This window comes from Rousettus aegyptiacus, unplaced genomic scaffold (assembly GCF_014176215.1).
Source record: "Rousettus aegyptiacus isolate mRouAeg1 unplaced genomic scaffold, mRouAeg1.p scaffold_m13_p_15, whole genome shotgun sequence".
Taxonomy (NCBI): Eukaryota; Metazoa; Chordata; class Mammalia; order Chiroptera; family Pteropodidae; genus Rousettus; species Rousettus aegyptiacus.
Genome location: NW_023416290.1, coordinates 47957548 through 47972481, shown reverse-complemented (window position 1 = coordinate 47972481; position 14934 = coordinate 47957548). Strand labels below are relative to the sequence as shown.

At 37.2% G+C, this 14934-nt stretch overlaps 1 protein-coding gene across 8 annotated transcripts in view; it reads left to right on the top strand.

Annotated features, from left to right (window-relative positions):
• Positions 1–14934, top strand: part of ENPP2 (ectonucleotide pyrophosphatase/phosphodiesterase 2) — a 96629-nt gene that overhangs the window by 45322 nt on the left and 36373 nt on the right. For all 8 annotated transcript variants that reach the window (XM_016156711.2, XM_016156776.2, XM_016156728.2 and 5 more), the window contains exons 9-11: positions 5396–5451; positions 10210–10275; positions 10936–11008. In XM_016156711.2, the coding sequence (XP_016012197.1) occupies positions 5396–5451; positions 10210–10275; positions 10936–11008 (195 nt within the window). The remainder of the gene's footprint in view (positions 1–5395; positions 5452–10209; positions 10276–10935; positions 11009–14934) is intronic.

Genomic DNA, 14934 nt, shown 5'->3' with positions numbered 1-14934 from the left:
ATTGAAATTAGACCTCTGTGAAGCCGTTGTTAGTTGGCCTTTTATATTAATTTTGTCATGGAAGCGAACTTGCCTGAAACCGCAAAGGATATAGAGATAAACAGTAATTTTATCAAATTGGATCACCTTGCCCCACGTGTTGACATTAGGGTGCCTCTGGGTTGGCATGACTCAGGAGATGAGTCCACATAGTCATTAACTTCTGCAGAAACAGAGCAGAGGGAACGCTGTTAACCTGCCCAATGAAGTGAAGTCTCTGTTTTGGCCTTTCGCCTCTTTCCTCACTAAACTCACAAAGTTGACACATTTGACCAAGTTTAGAACTTTCCTACAGTTGACCAAGATTTCTGGTGAAACCGATTTGTGTTTCTATCTTCTTGGACAAGAGGCCATCGTGAGGATTCCAAGGAGCATAGTAGCAATAATTTACAAACCTATTTTATTGAAATTTGGCATAGAGAAAGAACATGTGGACAGAAACTAAGAAACCTCAGTATAAAAAACTAAGTATAAAAAAGTTGAACTTTAATAAATAGTCCTCAAACACTGATATATCCTCTCAGAGGCTTGTACATTTCACGAAAGCATTAGTGAAAAATGATTGGAGTAGAGAAAACAGTTATAAAAATATGCGTTAAAATATGTACATAAAATAAAAATCGTGCATAATCAAATTAAACTCAATTTATTTTCACTGAGTGATTTAACCATGAGAGACATTTGGCTAACTAATATAGGGTCAGATTAAATGGGGAATAAAGTGCTACTCTTATCCTAGTTTAAAATCCAATAGATGAGACAAAGCATATTTGTACAGTGTGTCCATATGAAAATTTGAATCTCAACATTAGGCTTCCAAAATAATTTCTACGATTTAGTTTCATCTTTTTTAACCCTGTTATAGCCACTTCAGCAGAGTCACGTCTGCTTTTAATTTGTTAATCTCAAGAATGTGCAATTAAAAGTTGTCATTTACCATATAACCCTATATTTCTCATACACATTTTAATGGGATTCCTTTTGTTGTTGTTTTAAAGTTGGATTTCTTTTTTCTCATTACAGAAGCGTTCCATACTTTTAATGGAGTTTTTAATTGTGTGTGTTTGTTTGAATAATCTCTCTGTTATTTCCAATCCTGCAATTTCTAATACTAAGATAGCTCAGAGGAAAAATTCCCTGTTCAGTTTAAATCTGGACTCAGCAAGGTGGAGAATAAATGAGACTCCAAGGGACCTACTATGTCTGGAGATCTGAGCAAGAAGTCTAACCCTCCCCCACCGCCCCGTGATGCAAGCCTTCCAAAGCCATAATTTTCAGAGTAAGGCATTTCGAAGAGGACCAGATGCATTCTTATCACTTTTTAAATTGCTAGGCCTACTGTTGTTTTCTGCCAGTATTGTGATTCAATGTGTCCCGAGGTCATCCTTGTGAGTTACCGTAGTATAAAAATGTAAGAAAGTGACAGCAGAGAGAAGAAGAATGACATTAGAGTGAACTTCCAGGCCGAAGGGACTGGCCTGATGGGAAGTACAAATCATTTGCTTGCCTCTTTTTGTCTATTTCATTATTTTGCTAGTGAAAGGCTTTTTTTTTTTTTCCAGGAAAATTTTATTTTTATTTTTTTTTAATTCTGTGGTTTCTTTTCCATGTACTGCTATAAATCTGCATTCCCTACCCCCCTCTTTTTACTATATTTTAACTTACTTTGGATGGACACTGCTCAACTGACCCCTTTACTACTAGACTCTTATTTATCTTTCAAATTTCAGTTGAAATATCTGTCCCCAGGTAGCTACCCCACCCCCCACCCCCGCCAACCCTAGTTAAGCTCAGGGATCCTGCTTTGGGTTTTCATATTATTTCTAGCATCAATTTGACCATATCCTTTTGACATCATTCACATGTCTGCTTTAGACTGTGGGCCCCAGAGGAGAAGGGACTTAATTTATTTATCTCTTTATTCTGAGGACCTAACCTACAGCCTGACAACATTTAGGTGTCCCACTACTGTGTTTCGGATTGATCTGTTCTGCACCCCTGTCTGAGGCCTGTTTGCCTGTACTTCCTGTAGTTTATCACTTACCTTCTTTGGCCCTAACCATCCAGAAAGAGCCACACTGGTCCACTGTCTCCTGCGGCCTCCTCCAGCCCCCACATCCTTAGTTTGTTTTGACTCTTGAATCACAGTGATTGATTTATTCCTGCTGATACTAGGGCCCCATCCATCCCTCTGGTCTCAGAATTCAGTTTATCCTAGCTCTGTGCCTTTGAATGCAAATGAATAATTTCCCTCCCTGCAAAGAACTGCTAGAAGGACTACAAAAATAATTCATGTTTTTAAAAAATGTTTTTTACTTATTTTCTTTTTCAAAACTTTCCCCCTTCTCCCACAGCTGCATACATCATTTGAGAAAGTGTTGGATTTCACATTTAAATCTTTCTGGTCCCAGTGGGAAAGCTTATTATTATTTTTATTTCTGATAACATATCAGGAAGGTACAATATTATTACCACTTGTCCTCTTTTCAAAATGTAGCATCTAGGACACAAATGTTGAAAACTGCTTTTAGATAAAGCAAGGAAATGGAAGAAATATTGAGATTAAAGGCTGGAAGGCTAAACCCAGTGTCTTCTCAGCTCCTTTATAAAAAAAAAAATCTTTTTTAGTGGTGTTGTTTTACCAAGGAAATTCATATTACATTCAGATTCAGAGAAATCATAATTCTATTTCTCTGAATCAAGGAGGAACTGCGATGTCTCTCCCTTCCCCCACCCCTTATGACTCCTGAGGCTCCTTTTCACTTCTTTTGGACCAATGATTTAGTGCCTTTTTTTTTTTTTAAATCTCTGTAATTACTAGATTTAACTCTTGAGTTCCAAAAGATAATATGTACATGTGACCTGCAAAGGAACTTTTACAGCTAGCTACTCATGATCTGGTTAACGAACTTTATGATTTCCTACCATTTGCTAAACTTGACAGATCGGCTTCATTACTGCTAGGATCTTTCTATTTGAGATTTTTAAATGTGGTTTTTTAATTTCAAATATTCTGTCACATTTGTTCACTTTTTTTGCCCTTTTCTGACCATGCTCCCAATTTCCTTTTAAAACATATGGTCGACATGACTTTTACCAAGAAATGGAGAGAATTTTTTTGCTTTTTTTTTTTTTTTGAGAAGTAAAAAATTAGAACCTTCACATTGTCTTCATAGTTCACATTACTTTATACAATTGGTTGATTTTTTTTTTTTTCTGATTACAAAGATGTAAATGGTCATTGTCAAAATTTTGGGAAGTACAGAAAAGTACTTCGGGAACAAACGATCCTGATTTTGCCATCAGGATGATTTTAGGATACCCACTTCTGCCCTCTTCTCTCCCAAAGCTGTCTCCTCACACCATCACAAAGACGGCTTTCGGCGAGCTTTTCCCTCGAGCGATCGTTACTGAGCTGAAAGTTATTTATAGGGCTTCCTGTTGCCCAGATAATGCCAACATCAGCATGTATTCCACAACACAACTTTTGAAAGTGCAGGGTCATCATTCGACAAAAGTGCATTTCAAAATAATTCCAGTAGAAAACCCCAGATTGATCTTACATGTTCGTATGTGCCAATTATTGCCCAGGACAACTTGGCTGGAAATAACATGGCACTCTGGGCTTCTAGGAAGTTGTTTGGATATGAATACGCTCAGCGTGTTTTCCCCGAAATTAAATCCATGTGAAAATAGATTATTTAACATAAGAAACTGGTCTCTTAAGGATCTGGCATGGCTTTTAAGCCCCTGTGGGGTGTCCAGCACTTAAGTCGAGTGCATCTTCTTGCTAGTGGGGGCTCTGGAATAAGAATGAATGAAACTACAGGGTACAGTTTGAATCCTAGTTGGGCCGGGGTCACCTGGGCATGCCAGCATTTGTACAGAAAGTGGAAAGATACCCTAGACCAAGCCCCGGAAGGGCACTTGGAGCAACCTGAGATCCTTATCTCTGCTCCATCCTAATAGGACCAGGCCCCCACCTCTCCCATGCTGATGACATTCACTAGCGGCTCAGACCTTCGCAGATCTGAGAGGGCACGAGAGGGCACATATGCCCCCCTGCCCCATCCCTTACTTGCTAGCTGAGGCAGCTGTTAATTTGGCGGCCTAGGGATTTTCATTCTCTCCAAGGAGCTGGGAATATTAGCAAAACTCTCCCAAGCCAGACATCTCAGACCTTTCTGAAATCATGGACAAGCTCTATGCTCCACACCTCCCAATTACTCTTTGGATCAAAAAACAAAGATTTTTCACTGGAGTCAGTAAAATACTCTTAAAATCTGGATGCAATGAAACCGGAAAAGGGAGTGGCTGCAATTCCTAGACCATTTTTACTTTGGTCTTATAACAAACAAGCCACAGTTCTCCTTCCTGTTTGCCTCCTAAAGTGGGAGGCTCCTGTTCAGTGGGACACTGGCCATCCTAAACTGTTTTTAATGTTCTTGGGATAACTGGATTATACTAATTTCCATTATTGCATGATAATTAAGATTATTCTTGACCAAGGGTTTATCAAATGCTAAGGCACTGTTTTAAGAACTTTAAGTGTATTTACTTCTTAAAGCTTAGAATAATCCTATGTGCTAGGTAATATTATCTATATTTAAAGGAAGCTGAAGCACAAAGAGCTTAAGTTATTTGCTGGAAGACCACATAGCTGGTGAATGACAGAGGCAAGGCTTAAAAATCCAGCTGTCTAGTTGCAGAGCTCAGGTTCTTAACTGCCATATTTTCTGTCTCCCAACAGCATGAACTAGAAAGAATATTGTAAAAGCCTTAAGGAAATGCTTGGTTCACTTAACTTATTCCAGGAACTTATTTTTAAAATCTCATTTACTGAAAGATACAAGGGAAAATCCAGAATAAAAAACAGCCCCTTTTTCTTTTCATTCACCTAGTTTAAAACAAAACAAGACAAAGTTAGGTTCCAATGTCCTGGCATCTGTGTGCCAAATTGGGGTTCTCCTCTGCAGGTTTTCAGTAATTAAGGAAACATATGGTCCACTCCTGGGTCCTTTGATAAACAGAATTCTGCCATATAAGTGTGATGTTCAAAAACAGTGATCACACGAGACAGGTATGGACGAGACTTTTGAAATGAAATAAAAGTTTTAAAAATGCCACTAGCATCGTAGCAGTGCTTTTGAAAGCTTTTGCAGAGAACATATCGAATAACATTTATGGAAATAATGATTCTGATTTCCAGATGTGAAAAAAAAAATGGTTGCAAATAATGTGAAATTTATGGTGTGTTGTTGGTAAAGTATAAGATATCTGATCTATTTTAAAACCTTTTTCTTCTTTGACCAAAAACTCAGAACATATTATAAGCCTCTTATATTTTCCTCATTAGCTATGGATTACAGCCACCAAGCAAGGGGTGAAAGCTGGGACATTCTTCTGGTCTGTGTAAGTTACCTTCATTTTGTCAATGTTCGTAGAATTATAATTATGATCCAATTCGTGAAACATTAATTCAGTTTTATTTCATTTTCGTTAAATGTTAAAGCATTTGAACTTCTGATTATTTTCTTATTCAAAATAACCTTCCGGTTATTTTTCTAGAGGTCCTCTTTCTGTCCCTCCTTCTACCGCCTCCCCCCACCCTCTCTTCCTCTTTCATCTCTCTTTTTTTCTCATCTTTCCTTAATAGAATGTAATGAAGATTTTTTCTTTTCTTCGTCTAGTCATTCTTTAAGTTTTTTCTGTCCCTGTTTGTAGGTTTTTGGTTGTTTTTTTTTGTTTGTTTGTTTTTGTTTTTTTTTTGTTTTTTACAACTTGCTACCCAGGGAATGTTAGTTTCTCTTAGACTATTGCTGTGGTTTCCATGATCGTTTTTCTGTAAATATTTGATAACGTGCTATATTTGTTCCAGTTCACTTTAAAAATCTAGTGTCGTCTCAGGCAGCCCATGAGGTCGCCTAGAGGTTGGCTGTTGCAGACAGAAGACAAGAGGAAGCCTCTGTTTTCACCCTACTGAACTTCAGGATTTCCCTAATTAAAACAATAGGACCACTTTTCTTCCCCATAGAGGTGATAGGGAGATTAGTAATGGACGTTCATAAAATAGAAGAAATGTACCAAATAAAAGTGTCAACATGTTGATTATTTTTAAGGCTCCTTAGTAAGAAAAGGAATCTGTTTCTGCTTTCACGGGGATTTGTTCCCACTGAGATGTTCTTTCCATTTTTTTTTTTTTAAACCACCTAAAGCTGTTTCCATGTTTGCCTCATATTCCTTAACAAAAATCTGACTATTCTGTAATAGTAGTGTGCTGACAGCAATCACAGGTTTAAATTAATCCAGAATGGTACTGTCTATGTTCTCCAAATTCAGGAATGAAAGTAGCTTTTTCAGATTTGGAGGGCTAAGTTGAAATTGGGTTTGGTGATTTAAAGCTAAGACAGAATATCTCTTTAAAAGTCTTTTTTCCTTTTTTTAAAAAAAGATTTTCTGAGTTGAGAAATAAGTGTGGATATGTTAGACATGACACTGCTTCTCATAAATGGCATGTTGATTTACCAATTTAATCTTATGCATTATGTTTTTTTAACCCTTAACTGTCATAGATGCTTATAGGGTGGTTTTTTGTTTTTTTTTTTTGTTTTTTGTTTTTGTTTTTGTTTTTGCTCCACAATGTTATTTGCCTGGCAAAATGGAGCAGACCCAACAACATAATTAATATTTAATCCCCACCCTCACCCCTCACCCCTCACCCCAAACTGCTGCAAAGTTTCATTGAAAAGGCCCAGTGTTCTGGTTCTGAATGGCAATTTTCTCCACCCATTTCAGATCACTTATAAGAAGGTGGCTTTCGTGTGCTCCAAAGATGTCTATAGTTTTGCTTTGCTTTTCAGACTATTCTTCTCGTATCTCTATATCTTGGAAGTGACTTGGGTTCAATTTTTTCTTTTTTAAAAATCTTTTTATAACTTAAAAAAAAAGATCGTATTTCCAGTGTCAATTCATATCCAGGGGCAGTAATTTCCTTTATATATGAGTGTTTAGACTGATTCTAACCACAGTTCTGCCACTTAACAGATTGCTGACCTTGGACAACTGATTTACTCTCTCAATAAATTGATGGCCTCATCTTCAAATAGGAATGGTAGCATCTTCATCATAGGGTGTTGGGAAGGTAGAATGAGTTAACTCATTTAAAGTGCTTTGTAGAATACTTAGTATTCTACATAGAGAACAACCAATAAATGGTTTCCGTTTTCTCATTCACATTATTTCTTTCAACATTGACCAGACAATGGCTATATATGTCTTAAGGTAATTCGTTCTCCTTTATCGCTAAATACCTAGACCTTTATTTTCTATTCCTCCTTTCTTTTCCTTCTTTTTCTGACCATGTCTAATGTACTAGCTCCCATGACAAATTCTTTATCAATCAGTGATGGTAAAGGCAAAAATATGAGCCCCTCTTCCCTTTCTGTCTGGACATACGTTCTTTTTCAGATTTGTTTGTGCTGACTCTCAATTGTATTTTAAACACTGACGGGTAATGGCCACGTCTTTTTGGTCTGCGATTATCCCATAAAGATTATCTAGAACTCATAGGAAATTTAGAGATCATTTTGTTCAGCACCTCATTTTCGAGAACAGAACACCAAGGCTTAGAGAGGTAAAGTGTGCCCAGGACCACACTTAACAATGGATACTCAGATTTCTAAAGTTCTCATCTTATCATCTTACCACATACACACTCAGCCCCTGCCTAGAAAATGATAATCACAGGTTTATCATTCCAAGCAGAGAATGGTGACTCCTCTGTAATAGTCTTCTTGTAAGAGTATCTTGTATCTTTATTCATATTCACACAAATGCCTCGAGCATAATAAGCTTTTAAAATATTTCATGAGCGATTGTATCATCTCTTTGGACCTGTGAATTCAGTACCTTATGATGAAAGCTAACATTCTTCTAAACTCTTTCTCTCTGCCAGACACTATTCTAAGTGCTTTGCATATACTATTTCTTTTAATTCTTACAACAACCTTATGAGATAGGAATTATTATTATCATCATTTTATAGAGGCACAGAAAGGTTAGGCAACTTGGCAAAGTCTCACCAACACATGTGGAGTCAGGATTCAAACCCAGGTATTCTGACCTCTGAGCTGTGATTTTATTTCTTGCCCCCTGCTGATCAAGCACACTGTCCAATGAAAGCACTCAAGGGTGAACTTTCTGAGCTTGACACAAACTAATAGCTTGTATTTTTCCATTAGCATCAAGTGAGTTCATCAGAGCCCATTTGTGTGACTTAACACCAATTACATAAAATAAAGCAACTTGCTGATGAAGTAAGATAAAAGAAAAGGCAACAGCCTTTGCTTTCTTTTTTAAGTTAGGAAAGAATTCAAAATATGTAATTATTTTGTTCAGATACAGGGGATTTCTAAGGCTGAAGAATTAAATACCTTAAGTGATTAACCTGGCTTCGATATCCCAATTTCTAATTCAATTATAGGATATAATAAACAGGGTCACCTTTATTCAATAGCATTGGGATTTGTTTAAATTAGGACTCGTTTTATGGTAAACATGATTTTTTTCTGGGCTGGTAGGATAGTTTTAGACAGAAAAAGAGCCAAAGGAAGAACAAATCTATCTATCAGAAGGCCGGAGTTGGTCGGGGTGCAGATGAGGGGAGGCCACTTGATTAGAACTCTTGCCAACTCTGGCCTTCTAATGTGGTTCTGAAATTTTATTTTACTTCCTTGCTCTCCCTTGTTCACATCCACCAAGAGCAAAAGTGTAAATGGCTCCATAAACAACCCATGATAAATTTTCAATAGAGTTTATTTTTCAGAGCAGTTTTATGTTCACAGCAAAACTGAGCAGTAAGTAGAGATTTCCTATATACCCTTTTCCCCTAGACACGTATAGCCCCCCCGGCCCCCATTATGAACATACTCCACCAGAGTGGGACATTGGTTACAATCAATGAACCTATGTTGATGCATCATGATTGCCCAGAGACCACAGTTTTTACTAGGATTCACTGTTGGCCACAATCATTTTTACTAACCATAAGTAAACTTGGGCTTTAGTTTGAATTCATCATAAATATGCTGTAATGGCTAGTCTTGGATGAGGGAGCAGCAGAAAAGCCTGTTGTTCTCCTTGTTAACAAAGAATAAGCAAATCTCCCTATAAATAAAGATATCACTTAGCTTGTGAGCATTTTAACGTAACTCAGCCCAGGACATGGTGCTATCGTGTGAGTCGAGAGCTCTTAAAGCGAGTGCCAGATTTAGTGTAATTATATTTTCAACAGAAGAATGAGACTTAAACACAAAAGTCACTGTGGATGAAGATTATACCCTTTCTGTCAGTCTCATAATTATATAGACCCATTCCTGATAGATTTTTATAGAGCTAGAAAAGATTTCAAGAATACCTTTCTAAATCCGTTATTTATAGAGAAGGATCTTAAAGTTTCAGATTAAATTATGTTTCTAAAGGCCTATAGCTATTTAGAGACAATGATAACTAATTCTGATTACTAATAAAAATAGGGGTTTTTTTTTTTTCCTTTTAGCACTTACTATGTGCTAGGCTCTGTACATGCCCTTTGCCTGTTCGTTCTTATTTTATTCCTACAACCAAGTAGTACAGTGTGTTGGCTATTATCTTTATTTTACTGATGAGTATACTGAGGGTGAGAGAGGTCAAAGAGACCTAAAGTTCAGGAGAGGTCACACCACCTGCAAGAGGCAGATTGGGATGTAAATCCTGGGCTATAACTAATAGTTTTACCCGTTAAATGACCACTATTCTGAGCGTGGGGTCCTTTCTGCCTGTAGCAGAGCCTCTGATCAGCAAAGCGGGTTCCTCATTTGACTGTGAATCAGAGTTTCCAGTCTTTCCTCTGTGGCAGAGGTTGAGCAATGTACTGTGTTGCAAATGGAAATGGAAGTTTAAACACTGATTCAAAAGAGGCCCTTATACAACATGAAGTGAAAACAGATGGCAGTAAATAGGGAGCAGTTGGCCTGGGTGCAAGAGCAAATGCTCATCTGGCTGGCGTTTGTGGAAATGCAACCTCCCATCATTCTTTGCTTGTTATGACCCTACAAAACTCCCATCATGCTTTGCTTGTTTTGACCCTATAAAACTCCCATCATGCTTTGCTTCTTATTACCTACCCTCCAGGGTCATCCCTCACGAGCGGAGAATATTAACCATACTGCAGTGGCTCACCCTGCCAGACAACGAAAGGTATTTGTTTCCGTCTCCCTTTTCCTCTTCTTCAATATATTTTCAACTTGGGTTAGAACTGGGTGAAAAACTAGATAAATTGTGAAATAGAAGCACAGCAAAACTTTGCTATTGTTAAGTTTTGAGGTTCTTAGCCTTAAACGTTAGTTCCCTAAGACAGATAAAATGGACGTAGGGGATCATTTAATTACATGGATTACTACAGCTGTTAATCCTGGCCACTACAGTGAGTCGAAGAGAGTTTCTGGCTTTGATAAATGAACCAATAGCATCCCAAGGATTGGGGAAGCATTAAGACTGATTTTTCACTTTAACAAAGTTGTTCTTTCAGGCTGCAGATTGTATGGCCTATGTGAATTGTTACTGGGCTCTGTTATCTTGAGGATCAAAGACCTGAGTGTGTGTTCAGATTGTTTTGTGACTTTTGATTCCTGAATGTGGTACCGGGGAGTTACCACAGTGGGGGTGGTGGATGTGGAAGCTATAGAGAGAGCAAAACCCAAACCAGAAAGAGACGTTTTCCATGGTAAGAGTAATGGTGGTTGGGAGATTAATTATCTTGATTTGAGAGGATTTTTTTTTTTAAATGTGTGGGGATATTTGATATTCTTTGTTGCATGTGGTTTGGGGGGAGATTCTGAACTTTCAATTTTCCTGCAGGCCTTCGGTCTATGCCTTCTATTCTGAGCAACCTGATTTCTCTGGACACAAATATGGCCCTTTTGGCCCTGAGGTTAGTAGCTTATCATCTGCCTGAGGAGAACCTGTGTCACTGGGCCACCTGATCTACTGACCTTATTTCACGATTTGTACAAAGTCTCTTGGAGTGTACATATCCGTAAGGTGTATAGTCAAAGAATTATAAGACTAAAAACATTTTTTAAAACCTTCAACATACCTATCTCTCTTACGGGAATTTCATTTCAGATTGATTTGATATTTAAACATATCCTAAGTTGGTGTTCGTGGGAGAGGTATAGTCCAGTCCTGCAGGCATCAGTCAGAAGGCAAAGTATCAGGAAGGCTTGGCATTTGCCATCACTGGCATAGGAATCGAAAGGAATCTGGAGATAAAACCTGCAACAGAAAACATTGCAACCGATTCTCAGCTCCCTTAAAATGAGTATGCCTTTCAGACAGGGTAGGTCAGCTAAGTAGCTCTAATAGCCTCAGCAGGTACAATTGGGCACATGTTAATAGCAATGAATACTTTTTTATTTGATAAATTTTGAATAGGTGTGTGTGTGTATATATATATATATATCTGTGAAACTGTGACCAAAGTCAAGAGTGTGAACATATCCATCACCCCAAAAGTGAAATGAATTCTTTCTTAACTAAGAGAAGTACACTGTGGAATGAATCTGTTCAGCAGAACAGCATGAAACTCTTTATTAAACACTAAGGAGTCTTACTAGAAGACAATCTGTTTTTAAGGTAGTGTTCAGATTCAGAAAGGGAGAGGGATGATGTCTTATTATGTTCCTCTTAAATCTAGAGATGAAATCTCCTCAGCATTTCAGCATAATTTAAAAATACTACGGAATTGGCAAATTTAAACCTTTTAATATTTTAAATATTTTCCACTATTCTTCCTTATTAGGATAGTGAAGTCTACATCAACATAATAAAACTTGATTCTTGATGAAAAACTCTTTATTAATGGAAATTGCCTTCAATTCCCAAGTAGGCCATGACAACACCATTGGCTATAATTAAGTTCATTGTGTTCAGAAGAAGGATGAATAGGAAAAACAGATATTATATAGATAATACTTTTTGACTTAAGTATTTTTGAGCAAAATGCAGCATGTTTAAACAAAGGCAGTAAATACCAAGGAGCTGTATTTCTGAAGGCTTTAACATTAATCCAGTAGTGATTTTTTTTTTTTTTAAGCACTGGAAACTAATGGCTGTTTAAAACCATTCTTAGTTTGCCTTAAATCACTGAAGCCATATAAGTCTGATGCTCTTTTTCCTATTCCTTTGATGTTTAACCAGTGTTGCATGATTATGAAACACAAATGATAAAATGAGATAAACATCTGCATGCATGAAACACAAATCTTATTCTTGCCAGAGTAAGCATGGCTGTTTTATCTTTAGGATGACTCTCTTTGAGATTAAAGTGAACAAAAAGAACCACATTTTATTAAAATGTGAAAAAAATAAAAAAAAACCCAAAAAACAAAAAACAAACAATAAACCAAAAAAAAAAAAAAAAAAAAAAAAAAAAAAAAAAAAAACCTCTAAGCAGTTCCATGTGCTCTATTTAAAGGTTCAACTTTGGGTAATAATATCCCCTAAAAGACCCTGTGGCATAGGCAAAATAGGGATTTTTTTTTTTTTTTTTTGGCAACTTGATGTAACCATTCTCTTGAAAGCAGGAGGCTGACACTTAAAAGAGGTTTGAGGCTGCTCAAGTTGCTTGGATGGTAAGTGAACTTAGAGATAGGCTCTCAGAACTTTTGACTCTCACACCAGGGTTCCTCCCATGGAACCGCTTAACCCTTCTTCAGTCCAGGAGATAAGCAAAGTACTCAGTTAATAACTATGTTCGCAGCATATAGAGCATTTTTCTTATGTCAAAAGTTGGCTTTTTATAATACATATGAGATTCAGCTGTCATAATCCTCATTTCCTTAAAAATTGTATGGCTTAGCAGTAAATGTTCTTTATCAATAAGCACTTCCGGATTTCTAACATGTGTAGTTCAGTCATATTTACTTTCTTGAAAGTGTATATGTGTTTTCATCAAGAGATAAACTTTTGCAGTTGACGTTCAATATTAATAGTTTCGGGTGTACAGCATAGTCGTTAGACATTTATATAATGTGGAATATCACTGTAATCAAAACATTTAAAAAATAAACTATGTTAACACAAGAAAGAAAAAAACTAAAAAGTTTTTTTTTTAAGTACTGGCAATGATAAAGTATAATATCAGATGCTTTAATTTGTTGTAATGATGGTTCTATGTTCAGGTTTGCTCATAAATACGCAATACAAACAGATTTTGTTTTATAGTATTAATGAATTAAGCATTGGGAGTATTCATACTATATTCTTTTTAGTATTAATACTTGTAACTGGGATGTTGTCACATATCTACTAGGTAAAACAGTCTTCATTAGATATCTTGGAATTTGTCTTCAGTTATGATAACCTGGTAACCTGGTCACTTTCTTCTCTTAATACGAGAGATATTTTCAAATTTTGACTATTTCACATTGATTCTAGGAACCTTATTTGTACTGAAGTAAAATCAAATAGTTTATACTTTTAAAAAATGAAAGCAAAGTAAGCCAGCAAAACCTCTCTTCTGTTGTAGACTAAATGGTTTATATACCTACATATCCATCATATATACATTTATTGTGCATGTAAAGATTATACTAGCTGAAATGTTATTTTGAAAATCAGTATTATGTTATCTTTCCCATCCAATGAGAAAATATCTTGTATTCGAAGTTTAATTGCAACGATTCAATCTAGCAAAATGTGTGTTGGAACACAGTTGAAGTTTGTACTTTCTGACCTTAATATTTGAGTATACTCTTTTTTTTCCAGGATGACTCTCAAAGGCTGTTTAATTAGATGATTAAACATTGGGCTAATAGTTTCAAGAAGTGGTGTATTGCTCCTGGTTTCATAGTGTAATGGTGAATGTTCAGAAATACGCTTGCTTTTGATCGTTGGCACAATCTTTTTCTCTGTGACCTTCTATGCTTTCCCTGTGACCCTCATTCGGCTGCTCTTCCGGGCCTAGAGGCAGAGCTTTGGCTGGCTAGTTACTACCTTCAGATGGCAAAGTATCCTTCTGAAAAGCAGGGAAATTTGCCCCTCTACCTCCCATCCCCTTAACCTCAGGCTAAATCTTCTAAAGTCAGGCTAAAGTATGGCTGGTCAGTAAAAATAGCTTTCGTCTACCTCTAACATTCAAAGAAGGAAATACATGCAATATAATCACTGGATGAAAACTCATTTTGACTAAATCCTATGTCTTCCGCTGCTCCTCTAACCCTCTGCAATCGGAAGGGCCCTCCTTCAGTCTCGGGAATGCTGAGGTCTCTTGCAAATGGCTGGGTGTCTGACGAGCAGACTTGAGCACTAGCTGAATATATTTGGTGACCATGAGATGGGAAACCCTCTTTTTCCTTTTTGCTGCTCTTCTCATGGAGAATTGCCTAAAACTAGAAGCACCTGAAAAAAAAATCCAACCCAACCAGAGTCTGTGGGGCTGTGTCTTTCAATCGCTCTGCCGGAGAGAAAGGATGAGATCGAAGTGGAAGTGCCTTTGCAGCTGCTTGCTCTGGAAACAGTGAACCGCATGGCAGATGGCCTCCTTTGTGGATACACTAACATTGCCCCTCCTCCTGCCCCTTCCTGCATCCGAATGATTCTCCGGACAGTCCCACCGAGAGAAATCAGCTAGGTAGACAACAGTGCTTGCTGCTTTAATTCACCTTTGCACCATTAGCAAATCAGGGGCCTGGTTCTCTCCAGCATTTAGGAAGTCCCAAAAGGTTATCTTCCTTACTCAGTTTATGTGTCAGACTTTATCGCTCTCGAGATTTTCAAAACAAGATGCATAGCACAGGCACTGCCCTCTCGAAATGGGGTTCTGATAGAAAAAGTAGACTCATTCTTGATATGTAC